Source organism: Seriola aureovittata, chromosome 24 (assembly GCF_021018895.1).
Source record: "Seriola aureovittata isolate HTS-2021-v1 ecotype China chromosome 24, ASM2101889v1, whole genome shotgun sequence".
Classification (NCBI taxonomy): domain Eukaryota; kingdom Metazoa; phylum Chordata; class Actinopteri; order Carangiformes; family Carangidae; genus Seriola; species Seriola aureovittata.
In genome coordinates, this window is record NC_079387.1 from 8,360,222 (window position 1) to 8,380,203 (window position 19,982).

At 39.1% G+C, this 19,982-nt stretch overlaps 2 protein-coding genes across 2 annotated transcripts in view; one reads left to right on the forward strand and one right to left on the reverse strand.

Moving 5' to 3' along the window:
• The window catches only part of LOC130165654 (gamma-aminobutyric acid receptor subunit beta-3-like), a 56,976-nt gene that overhangs the window by 33,523 nt on the left and 3,471 nt on the right, over nt 1-19,982 (reverse strand). The window contains exon 2 of the mRNA XM_056371106.1: nt 920-967. Coding sequence (XP_056227081.1) covers nt 920-967 — 48 coding nt within the window. The remainder of the gene's footprint in view (nt 1-919; nt 968-19,982) is intronic.
• The window catches only part of LOC130165655 (gamma-aminobutyric acid receptor subunit alpha-5-like), a 29,000-nt gene continuing 10,230 nt past the window's right edge, over nt 1,213-19,982 (forward strand). Inside the window, exons 1-7 of the mRNA XM_056371107.1 lie at nt 1,213-2,453; nt 2,978-3,059; nt 3,898-4,022; nt 5,715-5,782; nt 6,986-7,206; nt 12,912-12,994; nt 18,154-18,297. Of these exons, the coding sequence (XP_056227082.1) occupies nt 2,438-2,453; nt 2,978-3,059; nt 3,898-4,022; nt 5,715-5,782; nt 6,986-7,206; nt 12,912-12,994; nt 18,154-18,297 (739 nt within the window). The 5' untranslated portion in view covers nt 1,213-2,437. The remainder of the gene's footprint in view (nt 2,454-2,977; nt 3,060-3,897; nt 4,023-5,714; nt 5,783-6,985; nt 7,207-12,911; nt 12,995-18,153; nt 18,298-19,982) is intronic.

A 19,982-nucleotide genomic window follows, 5' to 3' on the forward strand; every position in this document is an offset into this window, starting at 1 on the left:
CTGCTAATAAATCATCTGTCTGTTTATTAATGAGTAGAGTATGGGTGTTTAAAGGGTCACTGCAGCAATTTTATCAATGCATTTTCAATAAGTTGTGGAACTCACAAAAACAGATTGAACTCAGTGCAACTCAGTCTCAAGCATTTCAAAAAGATGTCTGATGACATCATCAGGGTCCTTTTTTTTTATGGACATCATCAGGATCATTTCCTCAGATTGTAAAAAGTTCCCTTCAGAGCCACAGAGTACAATATAGGCTAAACTGTTTTCACAGGCTGAGTAGAATTAATCATTGCTAATTATTTAATTAATAATTTCACTTCCCTCTAGCTCTTATTTTCATAGTATTTTTGTTTTAATTGAAATGATTTAATCAATAATTAAGCAATGTGACCTTCTCCACTTTGCTTTATTTCTTATGGCAGAAATTCTTGAAAGAGGCATGATAGTTAGAATTGAGCTTAATCAAATATTTTTTAAGCCTTAACACTAAAACATATTGCCGTATTAAAATGGACATTTTTTTACAGTGCTCCTCACACCATCTGCGCCAATCCCCTTCCCCTGCGTTTCCTATAAAAATGGCGGGACCTGAACAATATAGCTCTAGGAACAGGCTGCATTTATTAGCCCGTTAATCGATGATTGTGATTGATTAGCCAGTTAATCGTCTATAATGGGTTCTTTTCCTTATCTAAAATGAATGGCTCCACTATCAATTATTTAGGTTGAGAAATATTGGAGTCGATGTCAGAAATTCCGTGGATAATTGGGACCGCGTGCGTGTGCGTGTGACACACACACACATATACACGTACGTATACACACACACACACACACACACACACACACACACACACACACAGAGTTGGAGAAGCTCCTTAATGAATAATGTGTGTGTTGTTGTGACAATTCCTACCTCGTGTCATAGATGGCGAACAGCTTCTTGTTTCCGTCAACAGCATTCCTGAAAGAAAAGGAGGATGACATCAGTAATGATAAAACAGCTTTTAGCCAATGAAAACACTGAAGGTAAATCAAAAGGCGCGGATTATTCATTAACATAAACAAACATATATCATCGGGGAAGATACTCCACTCAAGTTTCGTGTTTCCACGTAATTGAACGGACTTTTATTTGTTCAAACATGCCTGATTTGTTATGTGGGGTTATTGATCGGTGTGGTGTGTGTCGTTTGTGTTTCTACCCAGTTTAGTGGCCTGCAGTGAAACAGGGATCTAAAACAGTGGGATGCCTGCAGGGCAAGTATTGAAAGGCACTCTATTTCCTCTGGGACACCCCCACCTTCTCATCCATACACCCCTCTGGATCTATTTTTCTGCTTCACTTATTCTCCTGTCCAGCCGACCATCACTCCACGGGAGCTCTCCGCACCAGGCGTGGTGCTGAAATCAGGCAAATCCTGACGGGGCAGACCAGTGTTTTCCTACATTTCCTGGCTGAAGCTCCCGTCCACAGACTGCATCTCCACATGGGTTGAAGAAAGTGGAAGGAGGTTAAATATCAGACACTAAATACCATCTACGAAACATGGAGCTCGGCTACCCTCTTATGGCAACCTTCAGGATGATAACGACTTTGGTTTGACACAGTTGTTCTCACAGTACCTACAGTATGCAAAATCATGCCAAGATAAAAACAATGACTGCACGTGTTGTATCATCACTAACTCACTAAGTCTCAAATAGCTTCTCGGCCTCATTACATCATACACCACACAGGCTATACAAATGTATTAGTAACATAACAGGAGGAGCAAAACTTATTGACTCCTGCACACTAATGTTTTTAATTTTTAATTTTTTTTCAATTTATTGATTCAATAATCAACAACCAACAATGCTGCTATTTTATATCCCCCCCGCCCCCAGTTATACTGCAAGCGCGCCTCCTCCTCTCAACCCACCAATGGGAAGCACCTATTCTAAAATTATTAGCCTCCGTTGCAGCATTTCAGTCTCTCGGACCGGCAGAAGGCGGTGTAGCAAAAGAGACGGAAAAAATGTGGAGTGAATTCACTCTCCTCGGAGGCTGGCGGACAAGACCGAGGAGGCAGCCCGTGTAATGCTGCTGCTGCAACACCTCTGGAGGCGATGCAGGAGACGCGGTGCAGCAGGCACTGAAGGAGGAAGGCGGTGTAGCCTATAGGAGGAGAAGACCAGACAGACTACTACAACACCGCCTGATGGGGGACCGCTGATTGAGAGAGAGAGGGAGAGAGAGAGAAAGAGAGAGAGAGCAGCAGTAGCCCATGGTGGAGAAGCTAAAGGGGAGACAACCGACAAGCACCGGGATTAGGTGACTGAACCCGTGATCATCCAGCTTCAACACCACCGACGGAGACCCCCCAGCCCCCGGTCGCTGTTTGGGGGAAAAAAGGCCAAAAATAAATAAATAAAAAAAACCTTGGTGGTGATGGATCTGCATTCAGGTAGCCCCCCTTTTCCTACTCTGTTTTTTTACATTATTAGACACAGCATGGCTAATAGGAATGGGGATGAGAATGAGTTTCATGTTTTTGGTGATGGAGAGAGTGGAAAAAGGTGATGATGGAGGAGAGGATAGAGGAGAGGAGATGGGGAAGGGGGGTTGGCCCGTATGAATTGTAATGCGCTTGACACAATGGGGATCATACTGCAGAAAACAATTTCCTATTTTAGCCATATGCCTTTTCTTTCTGATATAAGCTACCAGCCTTTATAATGTCTGTGAAGCCTGTGATGTAGATGTTTTGGATGTTAAACAGTTGCAGCCTCACTGAGCAGAGATTGTCCCACCGCTTGATTTAGTGATTCCTGTGATAGTCTACCTCTGTATGCAGCGGGGTGAAGAGTTTCTTTGTGTGAGTTGAGGTGCCTGGTTAGGCTCCTTAGACCCTTTTTGCAGGAGCTATGATATTTTGTGATGCAAAATTAATTTTTTTTGTCTTTGTCTGTATGTGGACGTGTGTGACAGCTCTAAACAACAAAGTGAGCAGAATTTCAGTCATGGCAAGGCTCGTCATTTCCCTTCTGCTCCTGTGTGGGTGCCAAAATAGGTAAATTAATCTTGTAATGTGAAACAGTTAATGCAAACATTTTGAACCCTAGTAGTTACAGGATTTCAAGAGTAATGCTATTTATCTCACAAAATAAAGCTATTTTAACTACATTGGTAGTCTTGTTATAAAAGTAAAATGTATTAAAGTTGTCAAAGATTTAATAGTATTAAATCATAATTTTCATTTTCATTTGCACTCAGCAGTATTGTCACAGTTTTTGATTGCTCCATCTGCAATTTAATAAATGAAACTTGAATATTCGTATATTTTTTGCTGAGGATTCGTGCCAACTCTGCCCTCCTTGTTGTGATTGATCGCATATCCAAGCTGCACTCTGCTACAGCACTGCTTAAGTGGCTGTCCTGCACTCAAGAAAAGCAAAAAAAGATCTCTGGCAATGCTGTCAGTAAATCACTGGAATAGTCCACTCTCATCAGACTAGATCAATGGCCTTTAGATCCCATGTTCAAATCTAAGCTTGTAACCTTTGTGCATGTCTTGCTCTCTGGTATATCTGCACGAACACAGTGTTCTTGTGTAATTTTCACTCATTTTCTAGCCACAAAGGATGTGCTCATCCTCAAAACACAATGCCTTGCTTGTTGACACATTTAGAGGGGAACTCATTTGTTTATATTTGGATCACATGACAAAATCTTAATTATCTCTACTGGTAGTTGTAAGCAGCACTTATGTTCAATAATTAATCACAACAAGACTGTCCTTAATGCGGCAAGCTAATTAATTACAATAACCATGTCATGTGTGACGTCCTGCTGTTTAACTAATGCTAGGATGTTGTTTCTCCTCATTTCCTTCCTCTCTTCTCTCCTAGCCTCTGCCTATCCTCCTCAGAGGCTCAGAAGGAGGCGGCCGCCAACGACAACAGCACAGTTTTCACCAGGATTCTGGATGGGCTCCTCGATGGTTATGACAACAGGCTCCGGCCGGGGCTCGGAGGTTCGCTTCAGACACTTTTTCGTTTCCTATTCCTCATTTTAGCCTCGGAAATGCAACAGTCAGACCCTCTTATTTGAAAACAAGGGAGTCATTTTACATTCTAATATCATAATGCCACAGTAAAGCCTCCCAGCGTGCTAACATAACCTGCTAACCTGAGCTCTTACTATGAGAGGCCCCATTTCCTGCTGCGATTTCATGCACTGATTCATGGAGAAATTGCTGGGAGACTGGCAGATACAGGGGTAGAAACTGTGCGAGCAGATGTGAAAGTTGCGCTAACGTCAGCTAAGGTGAACGCACACACATGTTGTTGTCAGATGCTGTGCTTCGCTCTGAAGGACCATGAATGTGTGCGGTCTTGCCTTGTACGCCGCCATGTTACTGAGAGAGTAAATCAATCAAGCCATCTCCAACAACTCTAGCCTAAATTCACTCTGCTGTGGTGTTTTATTCACGCTCCTCACCCTGGCAACAGGAGATAACCTTGAGCTCCGACAAACTGCCATTCAAAGATGGAGATTTTTTTCTAAGGGGCTATTGAAATGAAAGGTTTTCTTCTTCTTTTTTTCGCCATTGGTGACTCCTCTACCTCTTTCATCAATGGCAAAGTGCTTAGTGCATTTATGCCACTGATTTCTTTTATTTCATCCTCATGACACTTCACTTTGTTTTCCACGTATGTACAGCACTTGTCCCATAATAGGTAGAAACAAGGCTTTTTCATTCCCCTGATGTGTCATGGCAAAAGCCTGCTCTCACATCCTAGTAACGGTTGCTACCCTTGTCAAGAGGGCCTATAAATACATATCAGAAAAACATTCAGGCCTTTATAGAGCATTCAACAAGCTGCTCTCCACAGCACAACCAATCCCAGCTCGCCAGAACCAAATTTAATATGCATAGAGGAGATTTTGTTAGCTTCACTGGTACAAATGACAGAAATAAGGTGCTAGCTATTTTCTAAACATCTTCGGAGGAAATGCGTCATGAGAGAAATTCATGGAAATGTGCAGAATGCTGAGCGAGAGCTGGTTTGTTCTGTAGCAGAAAACACAATGTGGGTTTTTTTAAATGCCAGTATTGATACTGAACACTGGCTTTATTGATCAAAATATTCTCAATAGCTTTGAATTTGATTGTTTCCATGCCACAAAGTTATAAAGAACCAGCATTTTGTCTTTCTTCAGATTGTCATATTTGTCAAGGTGTAAAAGCCTCTGAAACTAGAGTCGACTAATTGTTGCTGCTTTCCGCTGTCTTATATCATTGTAAACTAAATATCTTTGGGTTTTAGATTGTTGGTTGGATAAAACAAGACATTTGAAGATGTTTCCTTGGGCACTGGAAAATAGCTGTGGACATTTTACACTATTTTCTGATATATTATAGACTAAACAACTGATCGATGAGGAAAATAATTGAGTTTCAGCCCTAGGAAAAACACCACTAAGCATTTCAAATAAACAATCTACAAAGAAAACTGTTTTTTTTTGTTGTGTAGCTGTGTCATCAAAGAATGTCCCAATTATCTGGGGAAGACATAAACTTGCAGATGGCTAAAGTTTCATAAAATACCCAATATCAGTAATATATTGGTCCAATTAAAATGCACTGAGATTAAAATGCGTTTCATTGCCTTTCTTTGACCTCCCCTCACCTCATACATGTCCACCTGTGCTTTCTCAACAGAGAATGTCACAGAGATCAAGACAAATATTTTTGTCACCAGCTTTGGCCCGGTGTCTGACACAGAGATGGTGAGTTCATCTGCAGCAAACATCATAGATACACATACAGAGTTTGACTAAGCTGGACAAACACACACATCTCCAAAGCCCATCCAGACTACTGTTGGTATTTTTAGATTGAAAACATATATTTACATTTCATGAGACTGGTGCTGCTGCTCCTGCTGTTCCCTGGAAGTTCATTCATGTCCTAGTTTTGTCTTTGAAAATTGGCTCTTTTTGGTTACTTGTAAATGAAATGAGTGTGGATGACTTAAACTTTTAAGATTTAATGCAATGTGGCGGGGCCCTTCCAACTTGTTCCAAACGATTCGTCTCTCTATTAATTCATTCTCTTATGAACTATACGGTTCCACCTGGATAGCAAAATGCATTAACTCCCCTCTTGCATTAAATCTTCTATTAAACCCTGTCATATCCCTGGCACACTTTGACTCAGCAGTGATCAAACTTGCCACTTTCCTATAATTGACTTGAAAAAAGGTATTGACAGAGGGGCACGATTGATTGATGAAATGTGCCAAGAGATTTGAATGGTTCTGCGGTTCATAAAAGCGTATATGTCACTCTGCTAACAGCATCATTATTCTGTGGGATGGAGTATTGTATTTGTTTCTTGGTCATTCTTTTTTTAAGTCGATATTTCACAAATGAGCAAATTTATGATGGATTTGATCATCATATCTTTAAAATCGTCTTATAAAGGCATAAAGAAGAAACTACTGTAATACAAAGCACGTGGTTTGACCATTTTGTGCTGACTGGCAGTCAATTGTAAAGAAGATAAATTAGCTTTTCTTTCTCAATGCACATATTCTCTCTGTAACACTAAATAAGCCTTTAAAGCTCCATTAGGAGAGAAATTTACATAAAAGTACATCAAACTTATAAATCTAAGACTGAAAATGATGCTGCAACAGAGTCAAGAAAAAGAAACTGAGACCCTATGTAACTTTAAATTCTTATTTGGGGGAAATAAACAGCACAGGAAGTGATGTTCTGAAGCTTAGGAGTGAAAATGATAACCATCTCTTAAAACGCAGTGAACACCACAGCCAGAGGAGGATCTTTCGCCTTCACCATCTTTTGGTATTAACTGATCACAGGGCAGCCAGATTGGTCAACATGAGAACAGTGTGAAGTTTACTGACATCACATTATATGGCTTCTGCTTCCAAAAAGTAAATCTGTCTTTTGCTGTTTGCCTGTCAGGAATACACCATAGACGTCTTCTTCCGTCAGAGCTGGAAGGACGAGCGTCTGTGCTTCAAAGGGCCTATGGAGATGCTGCCGTTAAACAACCTGCTGGCCAGCAACATCTGGACCCCAGATACCTTTTTCCTTAACGGCAAGAAGTCTATTGCTCACAACATGACCACGCCCAACAAGCTGCTGAGGCTGAAGGATGACGGCACTTTGCTTTACACTATGAGGTAGGTGATAACGCAGATGTTGTTCATCCTCTGCATGATATATTTACAGAAACAGGTGTATTCTTTTGCCCTGAATAATGAACTATGGGTAAGTGGTTTGCTTCACATGAAACTTAATTACAGATCCTGTGTTGACCAAGGTTGGTAGCACTTGATGATTTAGAAATCTCATTAATGTTGCATACTGCTAGTCATAGACAAGGTACACTTGTCTGCACAATCCTGGGGTTCAAGGTGCAGTGTTTCCATACTAATGCTAAACTGAGGACACCTCCCATTTAGAAGATTGTTAAGGAAAGGTTTGTTAGAGTACACAAAAATTAAGAAAGCAGGCAGCAAGGCCAGTACTACACACTATACAGCTTTGAAAAATACAGTGATAGGAACCCTCAGTATGTGAGTCCGACTGCAGGGAAATGGTGACACCCAGTGGCCAATCAGGGGCATTTGATTTCTACTACAAAAAGTCCACTTAAAGGTAAAAGCAAGGGAAATAGTAAATATAGCAAGTGTTTCTTGAAATTCTTGCATTTCCTTCATTTCTTCTAATACTTTTCAATTGTTCATTGCTTCATCGTTTCAAATATAAATACGAGTGACATGTCTCTTTGAATGTAGGAGTTTGACAAACATTGCAGAGGGAGATCATCCATTATGAAAGGCAGCCTCATTGTGAACTCTAGTTTTTGGCAGTAATGTAGTGGTAAATTAAAAAAAAGACAGAAATAGGCCAACAATGGACTCCAGATGGCGATCGCTATAAATGAACCACCAGTATTTAAACTAAAATACTGAACATTCTCTGCTTGAAATTGAGGACACAGTAATAGAAAGTTGAGAAATGAGCCCTTAAAGACCCTTAAAAATATAGTTTTTTTAGTTGAATGTGTGTGTAAGCACCAGGACTCTGTGACCTTTGGACCAGAGAATTAGAATAATTCTATGCTTATCCTCAGGAGTTACTGTAGCTGCAGGACTTAAGAGTGACTGTATCACGGATGAGAGCACTCTATCTGATACCAGTCCCACCCAGAGGGAGAATGATGCCGGATCGAGGGCAGATTATCCGTCCTGACATATATACATATCCAAAGAAGAGTGTATTTATAGTCACCTCTTTGTCACAAGCACAAAACGCACACATGAACACACACACACCGCGGGTGTCAAGCATGTTAATCAGTTGTAGTGACACTGAACTTCGACCTCAAGGCTTAACAAGCGAGGGATTGCGTGAACGTGTGTGTTAATTTCCATATGTGTAATTTTATGGAAATCTATGCATACATGTGTTAATATCAGAATGCAAAGATGTACTGTATATACATGTACGTATGTGTGTGTTTGTGTGTGAGAGAGGGAGAGAGAGAGAGAGAGAGAACAATAGATAGAGAGAGAGAGCTTGTGTGTCCACAATCTAAAAATGGCATCAGATTTCCTGCCACAGTAGAAATGAAGCAGTAGTAGGTTGCTTTTAATCGTCTGATTGTTACAGCACTGTGCTTGTCATTATCAGCACAGCTTAACCACGGGCAGCGCTGATGTTATTTGCTACATAAACACACACTGACACACACATACACAGGCCATCTGGGTACTTGCAAGTTACAGCTAACTCAACAGCAGAGGTTTCTCTTTATGCCCACTACATGCACTACATGTTAATTATTCTTCATACTAAAACACTTGTCATGGGGAAAAGGCAAATATGTGCACTACAGACAATTGTTTAGCCATCTATCTCTTCCTAATGACGCTCTTATCTCTTGTGTTTTCTTGACCTTTACTTCTTCATTGTTTGACACCCAACAGACCACACTAAATCAAACAATGTGTCCTTTCTTAAAGCCCAGCACACAGAGAAGTATTTAAATGGTAACCCTTAAACAAAGTTGAAAAAATATGTAAATGATCATAAATCTTTTGAGGTACACAAAATCAGTAAAAATGTAATGTCTAAGAAGTATACAGTATGTTATCCTACATAGTATCATTACTTTTGTTTGACTGACCCCAGAGGATTCTCTAATATAACTATAGTTATATCAGTTTTACATGATTTACTATGGTACAGTAGAGATTCATTTTAGTCTATAAAGATGAAGCACTCTACGGAAGAAGTATTCAGGTCCTGTACTGAAGTAAAAGTAAACAATACCACACTATAAAGAAATCTTAATTACAGGTAAAAGTCATGCATCAGAAATGTTACTAAAGCAATACTGTACCTAATGTATTAAAAGTAAAAGTAGTCAACATACAGTTGGAATATTATGACATTATTGATGCATTTTATTGTTGTAGTTGGTCGAGCTGGAGCAAATTTGAACAATTTTATATACTTTTCGGTAGTTTATTCTGTAACAATAGACATATTTTGTAAAATCATATGTTTTGTATGTGAACTCTCAATCTGGAACGTAACTACTGACTATAGCTTTTAGATAAATATAGCAGAGTCAGCATATTGCCATCCTAATTATACTGGAGTGGGAGTATAAAGTAGCAAAAGAAATACTCGAGTAAAGTACAAATACTTAGTTTCTTTCCGCCACTGGTACTGCAAAAATAAAACAGTGGGCTTACACATACAGTAGAATAGAAGCACTCATCGGCATGCACATATACGTTTTCTCCTATCTTACATCACCTATATACTGTATAGTACGTGGAGCTAAAACACCACATGTTCACATCCCCATGGGATCCATGCAGACAAAGCATAAGTACACTTTCAGTGTGTTCAATATGCAGCACCACACACACACACACGCAAACACAACACATTCAGCACCTTCTTATGTACAGTACACACTAGTAAACAGACATACTGCCGAATGAGACACACCTCGGTGCACATTACAAACATTACATCCACTATCACACACTCACACACTCCCTCACATCATGTATGGGTGTCAATGAAAGTTCCTCTCTCTTCTCTGTTAACTAAATGGGATTGTGGCGCCGGCACATTTGAAAACCATTACTCTGCGGAGGAGAGGTCGGTTTTTATAGAGCCGATTTTTATGCATTTGTCTCCATGGATAAATAATAAAATGCCCCTTTTCACAACACTATGCAATCTTAATGCATACAGTCTTGATGGCGGCCCATTATAGCCAGATACCAGCGACTTACACAGCTTTATCATCTGGCTGGAACCTCTATATTACCATGCAGTGAGAGCATTACACACCATTATCATTAGGCACAGTTGGGTTGCCATTCTCATTCATGTTCCTAGTGTTGCCTCTAGACTGGTGGGCTTCTACCCAGGCGGTTGAACATGTTACCATACTATGAATTATAGCAGAATAGCTGCAGGTCATGGAAAACCATTGAATTCCAAAATTTGATTTGGTGATTACTGCAGAAACCCTGTATCATCTTATTTAACCTTATTTTTTGCATTTAACACTAACAGTTAAGTTTTTTTCCACACCTTGTATATACTATACAACTCCTGGACTCAGTACTCAGCCCTTTGTGTTTGGTCATGTGCAAGTTCTCGACTTTTCTGCAAGGTGAGGTGAATTAGAAACTTTAGATTTCGTGGATTTTCCATAGCTGTGATGGTCTGTATGCAGGTCTTTCAGGCGCTTTTACCCCAGTGATTTACTGCTTTCCACTCAGTGTATATTGGCCACAGGCGAACAAAATCATGGGAATTTACCCCAATATGTAAATTAGACTTAAACTTTAAAGGGACTGATTTAGGTTTCTCGCCCAAATCACTATACACCCAAAATTAACAGCAACTATCTTTACAGGCATTATTCCTAATGGGGCAAGGCCACATGAATAATTAGAACATGTTATAACAGCCAACAGCCATGTTCTCATTTATTTATCCCAAAGACACTCTTTCCTGTCCTCCGTACAAACTCCTTCAGCTGTTTTCGACACAATAATGCAATTGAATAATCTTGCACTGATGTGGAAAGCAAGCTGAGCCCCAAAACAGTCATCTCCATAGGGTCTTATCCCACTTTGTTATGCTTTATGCACCTTCACGATATAATTGGGAAACCTCTTGCCGTAGATACATAATGTATGTGCAGAAGGTTTTGGAGCATAAAAATATGTCCCAAGAGGATTTTGTCCCATTACGATTATAATACAAACAATCATTTACCTTACTCTGTAACTAATGTCAGGATTGCTCACGTGCCTTGGTGGTTAAAGCAGAAAACAAAAACCTCTGCAGGAGAAACCTGTAATGTAATAAATGTGTGTTTTTTCGTGCTCTAGTTTCCACATCACTTAATTTTCCTTAATGCAGTCCATTAAGTTCAGTGAATCCACATCATCATATCACTGTACTACTATTTATCATCATGCAAGGAGCAAGAATACCCAGAGGGAGTTGATTCAATCTAGGGCAGATAGCTCAAAAAAAGAACAATTATGATGTGTGTATGCCTGATTTGTGTGCCTGAGTTACTTAATACTGCGGTTCTTTTAGGGCGCTGAGAGGAGGTATCATGAAAGATAGAATGATAACAGCATGTCTTAGATGATTGTGAATGACTGACAGAGAAATAGATTGTGTTTGTGAATGATTTACACAGGCTCACATGTGATTAAATCAATACAAATAAAGCAAAAGATAGATTAAATCTAAGGTTCTTACCAATCCAAATGAGGTTCATTAGGAGACAGAGGTTTAAGATTATGACTGGGCAGAACAAAATGAAAAAGGACTTGCATGAGAGTTTGTCCCAAGGTTCCATCTGTTTCATGGAAAGATGATTTACACAGTAACTCTGTGACCACCAGGTGGCAGTATTGTCACTGTAATACTAGAGTTGCTGATAGAGAGAAACAAAGCACTTGCAAGTGTTAAACATTAAACTGTACCATGATTTTACTGTAATGAGAAAAAAATATCAAATATCAAATATCAATAGCTCTCTATGCCATGGCGCCATTTATAAAGGGTTTATAAGGTTTAATTTATGCCTTATAAATGCCTGGTTAATAAATCATTCACTAATGCTTCAGTTATAAGAACAGCTTTTGGGTTGGAAAAGGGCTGCAGGACATTTGGACCAAAATCAATTTATAAACTTTTTTATTTAGAACTGCAAGTGACTTTCTTTATCAGAAATTGAGAACCTGTGACCATTTATTACTTTACTCTAACATTTATTTCTGCATTATTAGAAACAAAAAGTCAAATGATTACAAAAACATTAGATTAAAATTGATAAAATTGATGCAATAGAGTCTTTAATTTAGATTTTTGGGAACTTCTTCAATTAAAAATAGAATGAAAACAGCTCTTACCATTCACATTTGGTTCATTCATTTATCACAAAGTGGTATCAATATGAATAAAGTAATAATCTGGACTCTAATGTATTTTTTCTGAACATCTCTCTTTCTTCTTTATACTCTTTTCATAGAGGATTGTTTAATAGTAATTATTATGAAAACAGTCAAGTCACAACCTTCCTTCTAATTGTTTTTGGTACCCTGTAATTTTAGTGATCCAGCAATTGTAGCTGTTCCTGTAATTATACCGTGCCCTGAATAAGAGGTCTACATGCTCACTTCAATGTGTAAAGGTTAAATAGGAAAGTGAAAAAGACACTAAATTCAAAATAAGATACTAATATAAATTGTCTCACAATGTGTTAATTATGACATCAAAGAGCAAGACCAGATAGTTAATGAATATATTGTTTGTTTTGTCTTAGATTGACCATATCAGCAGAGTGCCCCATGCAGCTGGAGGATTTCCCCATGGACGCACACGCCTGCCCTCTTAAGTTTGGCAGCTGTAAGTAAAATCATGTCTATTTTTATATGTGTGTTGTTCTTTACTATACTCTAATCCTAGCTATTATGATACACTGTGCAGTAGTAGTTTTCACTTCAGTGCAGCAAGTCATACAAAAGTTTAATCTAGATTTAGAGAACAATGGCAGATTATTTTGGGCAGTATTGGGTAATTAATGCATCGCTTCTTTGGCAGAGTCATTATCTGGATTGCTGAGTTTGCTTCCATTACATTTAATTCATGATTGTCAAGTTCACTTTTAAAGTAAGACTGTGCAACTTTTACTGAACAGCGGCCGCCTCTCAAAAGCTACGTAGTCTCGTTTTAACTTGTTTTCAGTCGCCAAACTATTCCAATACATAACATAGAAGTGACATTTGATGGTGCATGTGGCTTGTAGCGCATTTGGTTAATCAATCAAAGCCACAAATACACAGTACGAGTTCAAGAGAATACACATGTGCAATGACAGGGATCCACATGCAGTGAGAAGTTAGCCTGAGGATTTTGCTCAAGGAAGATCTAAACTGTACCCAGACTGTAAATGTATGTGTTACTTCATGGTCTTCCCTTGCAGCAACTATTAAAAACTTAGGAAGAGGTAGAGAGAAAAGAGGAGAAGATTACTGCAAGAACCCCAGCACTTAATTAGGCCAGTGATCGGAAGGGTTTTCCCCCAATGCCTTCTTAACGGGATGGCTGTGTGTCCTACCAGTGAGGACATGTATAGAAACTTGAGTGACCCTGTGGGTATTTAAAGACAGATCTGGCAAAATGCCACACCTTGGGAGCCTCTCCGGCTAAAAGGATGAGGCTCTTATCCCCAGATTTCTGTGAGACGCAGTCCACCCACACTCACTATATAAGAGAAGCACACTTGACTGCAATCCAATTACAGCGTAAGGAGCTGCTGGGCCTTCCCATGGCAAACTCTAACTTAATCGCCCCGGTGCAGTGCCCTGCAGGTGAGAGGTGTAAGTGTATAATAGGAGTAATGTGTTGAGGGCAACACTGCATTTTTAAGGTGAAGCATCCTTGTGTGTGGAAGATCTTTGCTTTCATTGTTTAATTCCAGAAGCTCTGAGACTAGCTGACCTCTTTGTCTGACCACCTCCTGATTTAGCCTTTGTCCTCAGGGGGCCTAACGCGGTACATACTAAACCTCTATGACAGTGCTGTACCTTCACTTTCATTGAAAGTATACGACACCTGGTGTAATGAAAAATGGGCAAATTTAATCCCCCATGTAAAAAAAATAAGCCACCAAATCTCTCTGCTCTTGGCTTTACTGGACAGAATGAGTTGCTTCAATTTAAATCAATATTTTGCCATTAGATTAAAATAGCATGATGCACAGAATATGCACTCATACCCATCTTCTGTAACTAATTGTATCCACCCATTGGTGACAGAATAGTTATTTATTGTGCAATTAAAGCATGAAGGTCTGCTCTAAAGTTGCTCCAGGTAAAGGGCAACTAATCCCTTATTCTGCCCTACAGTACCTGTGTCCTAATTTAGTTGCTGGTCTTCAGCCATACAATTCTCAAACACACGCTGAGGAGTAATACTCTACAGTATTTAGTTAATGTGATATGTAGCATTTAATTTAAGATGTAATTATTTTTCTTGAAAGACACCAAATGGCAGCATTCTTTTCTTTTACCACATCTTGTAGTTGGAAACATTAGAAACTAGCTGAGCTGAATTGAACTGCAACGTGCAGTGACTAACAAATTTGCAGAAGCACAGTAGTGAACATTGGAATTGTTGGTGCATCAGACACAAAGGCTGCACAACTCACAGATGAACAGTCTGGCAAACCGGGACAACTGTGACAATCAAATAAAATCTGCATCGTTAAAAGGCCACAGGTTGAAACCAACTCGGGAGAAGAGTCTCTAAAGAAAACTACTTTCTCGGAAATTACCACGTGATTATCATAATCGACAGCTTGTGTTCACAGCGAGGTGGGTGTGTAGAAAATTGCTTGTTCCACCAAATTAGCACATAAAGATGCAGGTGATGGTGTGAGGTGCACAAAACCCTGAGAAACAGAAAAACAAACTATGGTCCAGTGAGTCATCTCTCAGCCTTCAACCCACATTGATCTGGTGAACATACTGTATGCAGTGAATCACCTAACAGTTACTCTCCTTCTTGGAGCCTTTCATATTTTCAGATATGAATATCTGAATTACATGAATGAACCTTCAGGATAAGGACATTTCCTCTTTAACAACAGTCTAGCATCAGTTCAGGACTTAGGGGATCAAACAGAGGACTGAAGCAGCTCTAAAACCAAAGGATCAACCTAAGTCTCGTTGAATACTTCATATACACATACTCTGAATTTGTCTCCTGTCTGCAGATGAAGTTGGCTTTTACAGGAAAGAACAGAAAAATTACAGCACTGGTTCAACAACCTATGTTTATTCTTTTCTGAGAAGTGACCTTTTCCAGTCGTGAGAGTAACTGACCATTTGTTAAATCCAGCCTCCTTAGTTACTGTTGCTACACCACGTTTCCCAGTCTTGTATGGCACATATACAGTTTATAGTGATGATGGTGGAAGAATTACTGTAAAAAAATTCAAGAAAGCAGATTTTATCAACTGTAGCTAGGTAGCTATTGTTAGCCCCATGAGTTGCTTGAAAGTACTGTCTCCAGCTGACTTTTTAATGTTTGCCGTGGATTCATTTTAAAACGAGAATCCTGTAAAAGGGGTTTTGAATGTGCACTTGATGGCAACATACAGCACAATGAGGCCAAAGCTAAATGTCAAAGGCAAAAAGTCAGCATCCTCACCAGTTAAGGATCCATATAGAAGACAGGGAAATATAGACATGTTCATGTATAGCAGCGTAGAGCTAGTTAGTGGGAATATTGACTTGTAGTTTTCCACACATTGAGAAAATGTGATTCGGCACCAACAGTGTGGTAACACTGGGTTTGTAAAGGCATGTATGTCATACTGAAGATTAATACAAAACACATTTTGTGAATTCATCTGCATTCCTTTAAAATTTGAGACAGCTGCACCCAGAGTGCAAAGAGCTACTGTTCAGTAAGTGCTGAGTATGGCTGAGTTGTGACTCCCTTTGCTTCATACACAAGGCGGGAGCAGCAAAGTATTAAGTGTGAACTGTTGAAAAGTTGGCACAGGTGCACTGCCATGCCTGCCAAAGTCTTTAGCTCCTCCTTTGCGTAATGAAATTCACCAATAATCCCTTATTCCAATCTAACTACCCTCCAATTAAGGTTCTGGGCTTTGGCTCGACAGTGCCCAAATTTAAAGACTACATATATTGTACAGCAGTGTCCAGCTGCCAAGTGAGCACCCAGAATGAAAATACTCAAGTTAAGATGTTATCTGCTGGCCAGAAATAGGCAATGCCAACCCTGTTACACAAGGCCAAGTCAAGGGTTTAATTAGTGTTTGTGACAGTCAGCAAAATAAGTAGTAAACATTTAAAATTTTGAATGCATTTGTCTCCTCTCCTGTGTTCTATTCATAGATATTTAATGTACATAATCGTCTTCTTCACAATTTCCAGCTGAGGAAACAACACTTTGCCATGCCAATTTCACTGTGCATCCCATTAAGTGTTTTCTTTCTAAAACTCCTAAAAGCAGTGCTTGTCATTGTGGAAGAAATTATAGCCACTTTATATCCCCAGTATTAAATTGTAGCCTTTAGAGAACATCAAAATAAAAAATGAATATCAAATGAAATTGAACATCTACCCTAAGTGGGTTGATGCAGCCCTCCTCTCTTTTTCCTCTCAGCAGTTAATTTCTTTTCCAATTTTCCCCTGCAGCCTGTCTGTTTTTCGAATTCTGATATATTTTTAAGATCTTGATCAGTATTTTTCCAAATCTAATATAAGTTGACATGATCACAAATAGCTTTCCAGTGCCTGCTTCCTCCTTGTTCTTATCTTTAAAAGGTTGTGCCAATTCTACTTGAAAATATGTCAAAATGCATGTGACAAACATCATAATCAACAGTGAATAAATTACAGAAATGATCATCTCTTCTAATAAATAGTGCACATGGCAATCAAGATGTAAAAGATTCATAATCGTTTTCATCTTTTCATATTTCAGCCCTAACAGAGCTGACGATGGATCGGTGTCTAGTCTCTGTGCACAATTCAACATGAATAAATGAAATAGTAGGAGAGGCCTCAGAGTTTGTGCTCAGATTTTCATCACAAGTGTGATGCAACACATTATGGTTAATCTGACTCAGTCTCCTGCTGACTGTGGAGCTCACCTCTGACCCAGAAGTGTGGTTTAAACAAAAATACACTCAAATATCCGCCCCACCCTCTCCACACACATACACAGGCCTGCAAGTAAAAATCTGTTTTTGGCCCTAAGCCTGCGGTCTAATCAAAAAGTGCTAGAAAGACTGTGCATCAGCACTCACTCAAATACACACACCAGCAAATGGGTAGCTACACGTAATATGATTGATGACGGGGCTGAAGCTACCCGTAATATGTTAATTAAGCAATATCACACTCGAGGTTGTGATGTTGTACTGAATATCAGCACGGCTGTGATTTGGTCATAGGTAAGAGGCCGCAGGCCGAGTGATATTGCTTTTAACAGTTTTACAAGCGCCATATTAATTAAATAAGCAACAACTGATTATGATTTGTTTGTTTATTTCATAATTTATTTGGCTACACCAACACAAATAGTTCTGCAACCGGACTGATACTGGACTGTTGCTAAGCAACACAAACATTTTCCTGACCTGCACAGTGCACACTAGCTTGCTACTTTGTCTGCTAATTATCTCAGGTGTGTGCTGAAGTATCCAGACTTCTTTCCTTTATCCTCTTCTGACGACCACACATCATTTAATTCAAATGTTATTTCTGGAAATATTTTCATCTTTGCAAATTTTGTTGCAATCTAAGAGAGATAACGACAGTTAATGTGACACCAGTAAAGCGGATTGATACATGTAGTTAAAAGTGCCAGTGCTGTTATAGTCTATATCAGCACTCATGGAATGACCCTCATCCAATCAAATTACTTGGTCGGAACTACCTGTTGTATAATATGCATTATATTAGAAATGAACATGCTAAATTCCCAAATCAATTTCAACTAATCCTTCTCTGTCCCTCTCTCTCTCTCAGATGCCTATCCAGTGTCAGAGGTGGTCTATACTTGGACTCAGGGAGCTGCAAAGTCAGTGGTGGTGGCAGAGGACGGCTCCAGACTCAACCAGTACCATCTTATTGGGCAAACCGCTGGCACAGAGGACATACACACAAGCAGAGGTATGCAGGTTTATGAGTGTATCTTTATACACAGGTAAAGAACATACCAAATCCTACTGTAATAATGGAATTGAAATAGTCCTAATAGTAATGTAGACATTGTGATAGTAGTAGTAGTAGTAGTACAGAAAGAGTTGGAGGATTAATGAAACAATAGCAAAAATAGAAGTACCAGGAGTTCAACTTAATCCCAAAGCACAAAAATCTTTTGATAATTTCAAAAAGCACAAGTGATGCAAGAAAAATAAAGAATAGGTAATGTGCGTGTGAAAGAATCAGAATTCCAACACACAGCTACTGTATAAAATAAACTGGAGCAGCATACACAGTAGAGTAAAATAGGATAACTTGGGTTGTATCAAATTATACTTGTGTGAAAGACTAAACTACGCCAGTATTTTCTGATCCAAACATTATTAGCTTTCAGCGAGCTAATAGTGTTTTGGTCAACAAAATGCCCTTACATCATCCATTATTAAGTTATTTTATTTTGAAATCATAGGGAAAAAAACATGTGGAACATCTCCCTATGCAGTGAGATAATTTGACTTGAGGCTGGCCATATGCTACTGTATATTTATGTTATTGTTAACACCAACAATTAACTTAAGCTAAGTTATGATTGTGCTAAGTTTGAATTTAGCTGGTCAGGTGCAGTCAGCCTCTGTAGTTTATTTTGAGTCTCTCCCTCATTCAAAAAACTTAGTGCTGGAAGTACTCATTGGTGCAAATTAATCCACAGCTGAAAATAATTCCTAACAAATGCACTGTAGTCGTCCGTCTGAGTGACACGTGCTAAAAACTATAGCACACAGCTGATTTAGGAAATGACTAAGCCTTTTTTAAAGATGAAACTGTACATTTGTGGCCTGTTTTGAGAATCTCTTTTTATGTTTTAAAGCTGCTTTTGCATCTTTAGGAACTAATGCGCTTGTCCCACAGACAAGGTAGAGAAGTAGAAAAGTAATGAGAAACTGCAAGCATTATTAGTTTTGACCTTTTAAGGGATTTTGTTGACATCAGAAAATATATAGAACAATGCCTTACCTTTTAATCTTTTTTAAATATAATATAATTCACATTATATAATGTAAAACGTTAACAATAATTCTAGAGTACTAGGATCACACTGCATTTTAAAACATCTACTTCACTGACTCACTCGTCAGATCACTTTTCATGTATCATCTCTCAGTCATCTCACTGACAACATTTTCAGATCGCAGCAAGTGACGGCTTTATCAGGCAAAGATGGAGTCACAACAGATTGTTGTTTATTTGGAAGAGGCTGACTCAGCTGTTGCACAACCTATCTTTTTTTTTATTAACTAAAGAAGCCTTTTCTACCACCAAACTTATTCTTCACTTTTCCTGTATACCTTTTCCATGAGTAATTTCATACTTTATTTGATGCATGATAAGTGTAATACCAAATAATGTGATGTAACTAATTCTAGATTAGAAAAGATAAACGCTGTGAGGAGAGATGGGCGTGCAAGGCACAGAGTAAATGTGGGAAACATTATCAGGAGATCAGAGTCAATGAGTGGAGGCTAGTGGAGGAGAGTAGCCTATCCCTCACACAACCAGCTGTCTACAGGCCTGGACAGCCCTGTCAAACAACACTTATCCCTGCATGAGCCCATGCGCAGACACACACACATACACAAGCACATGCACGAACA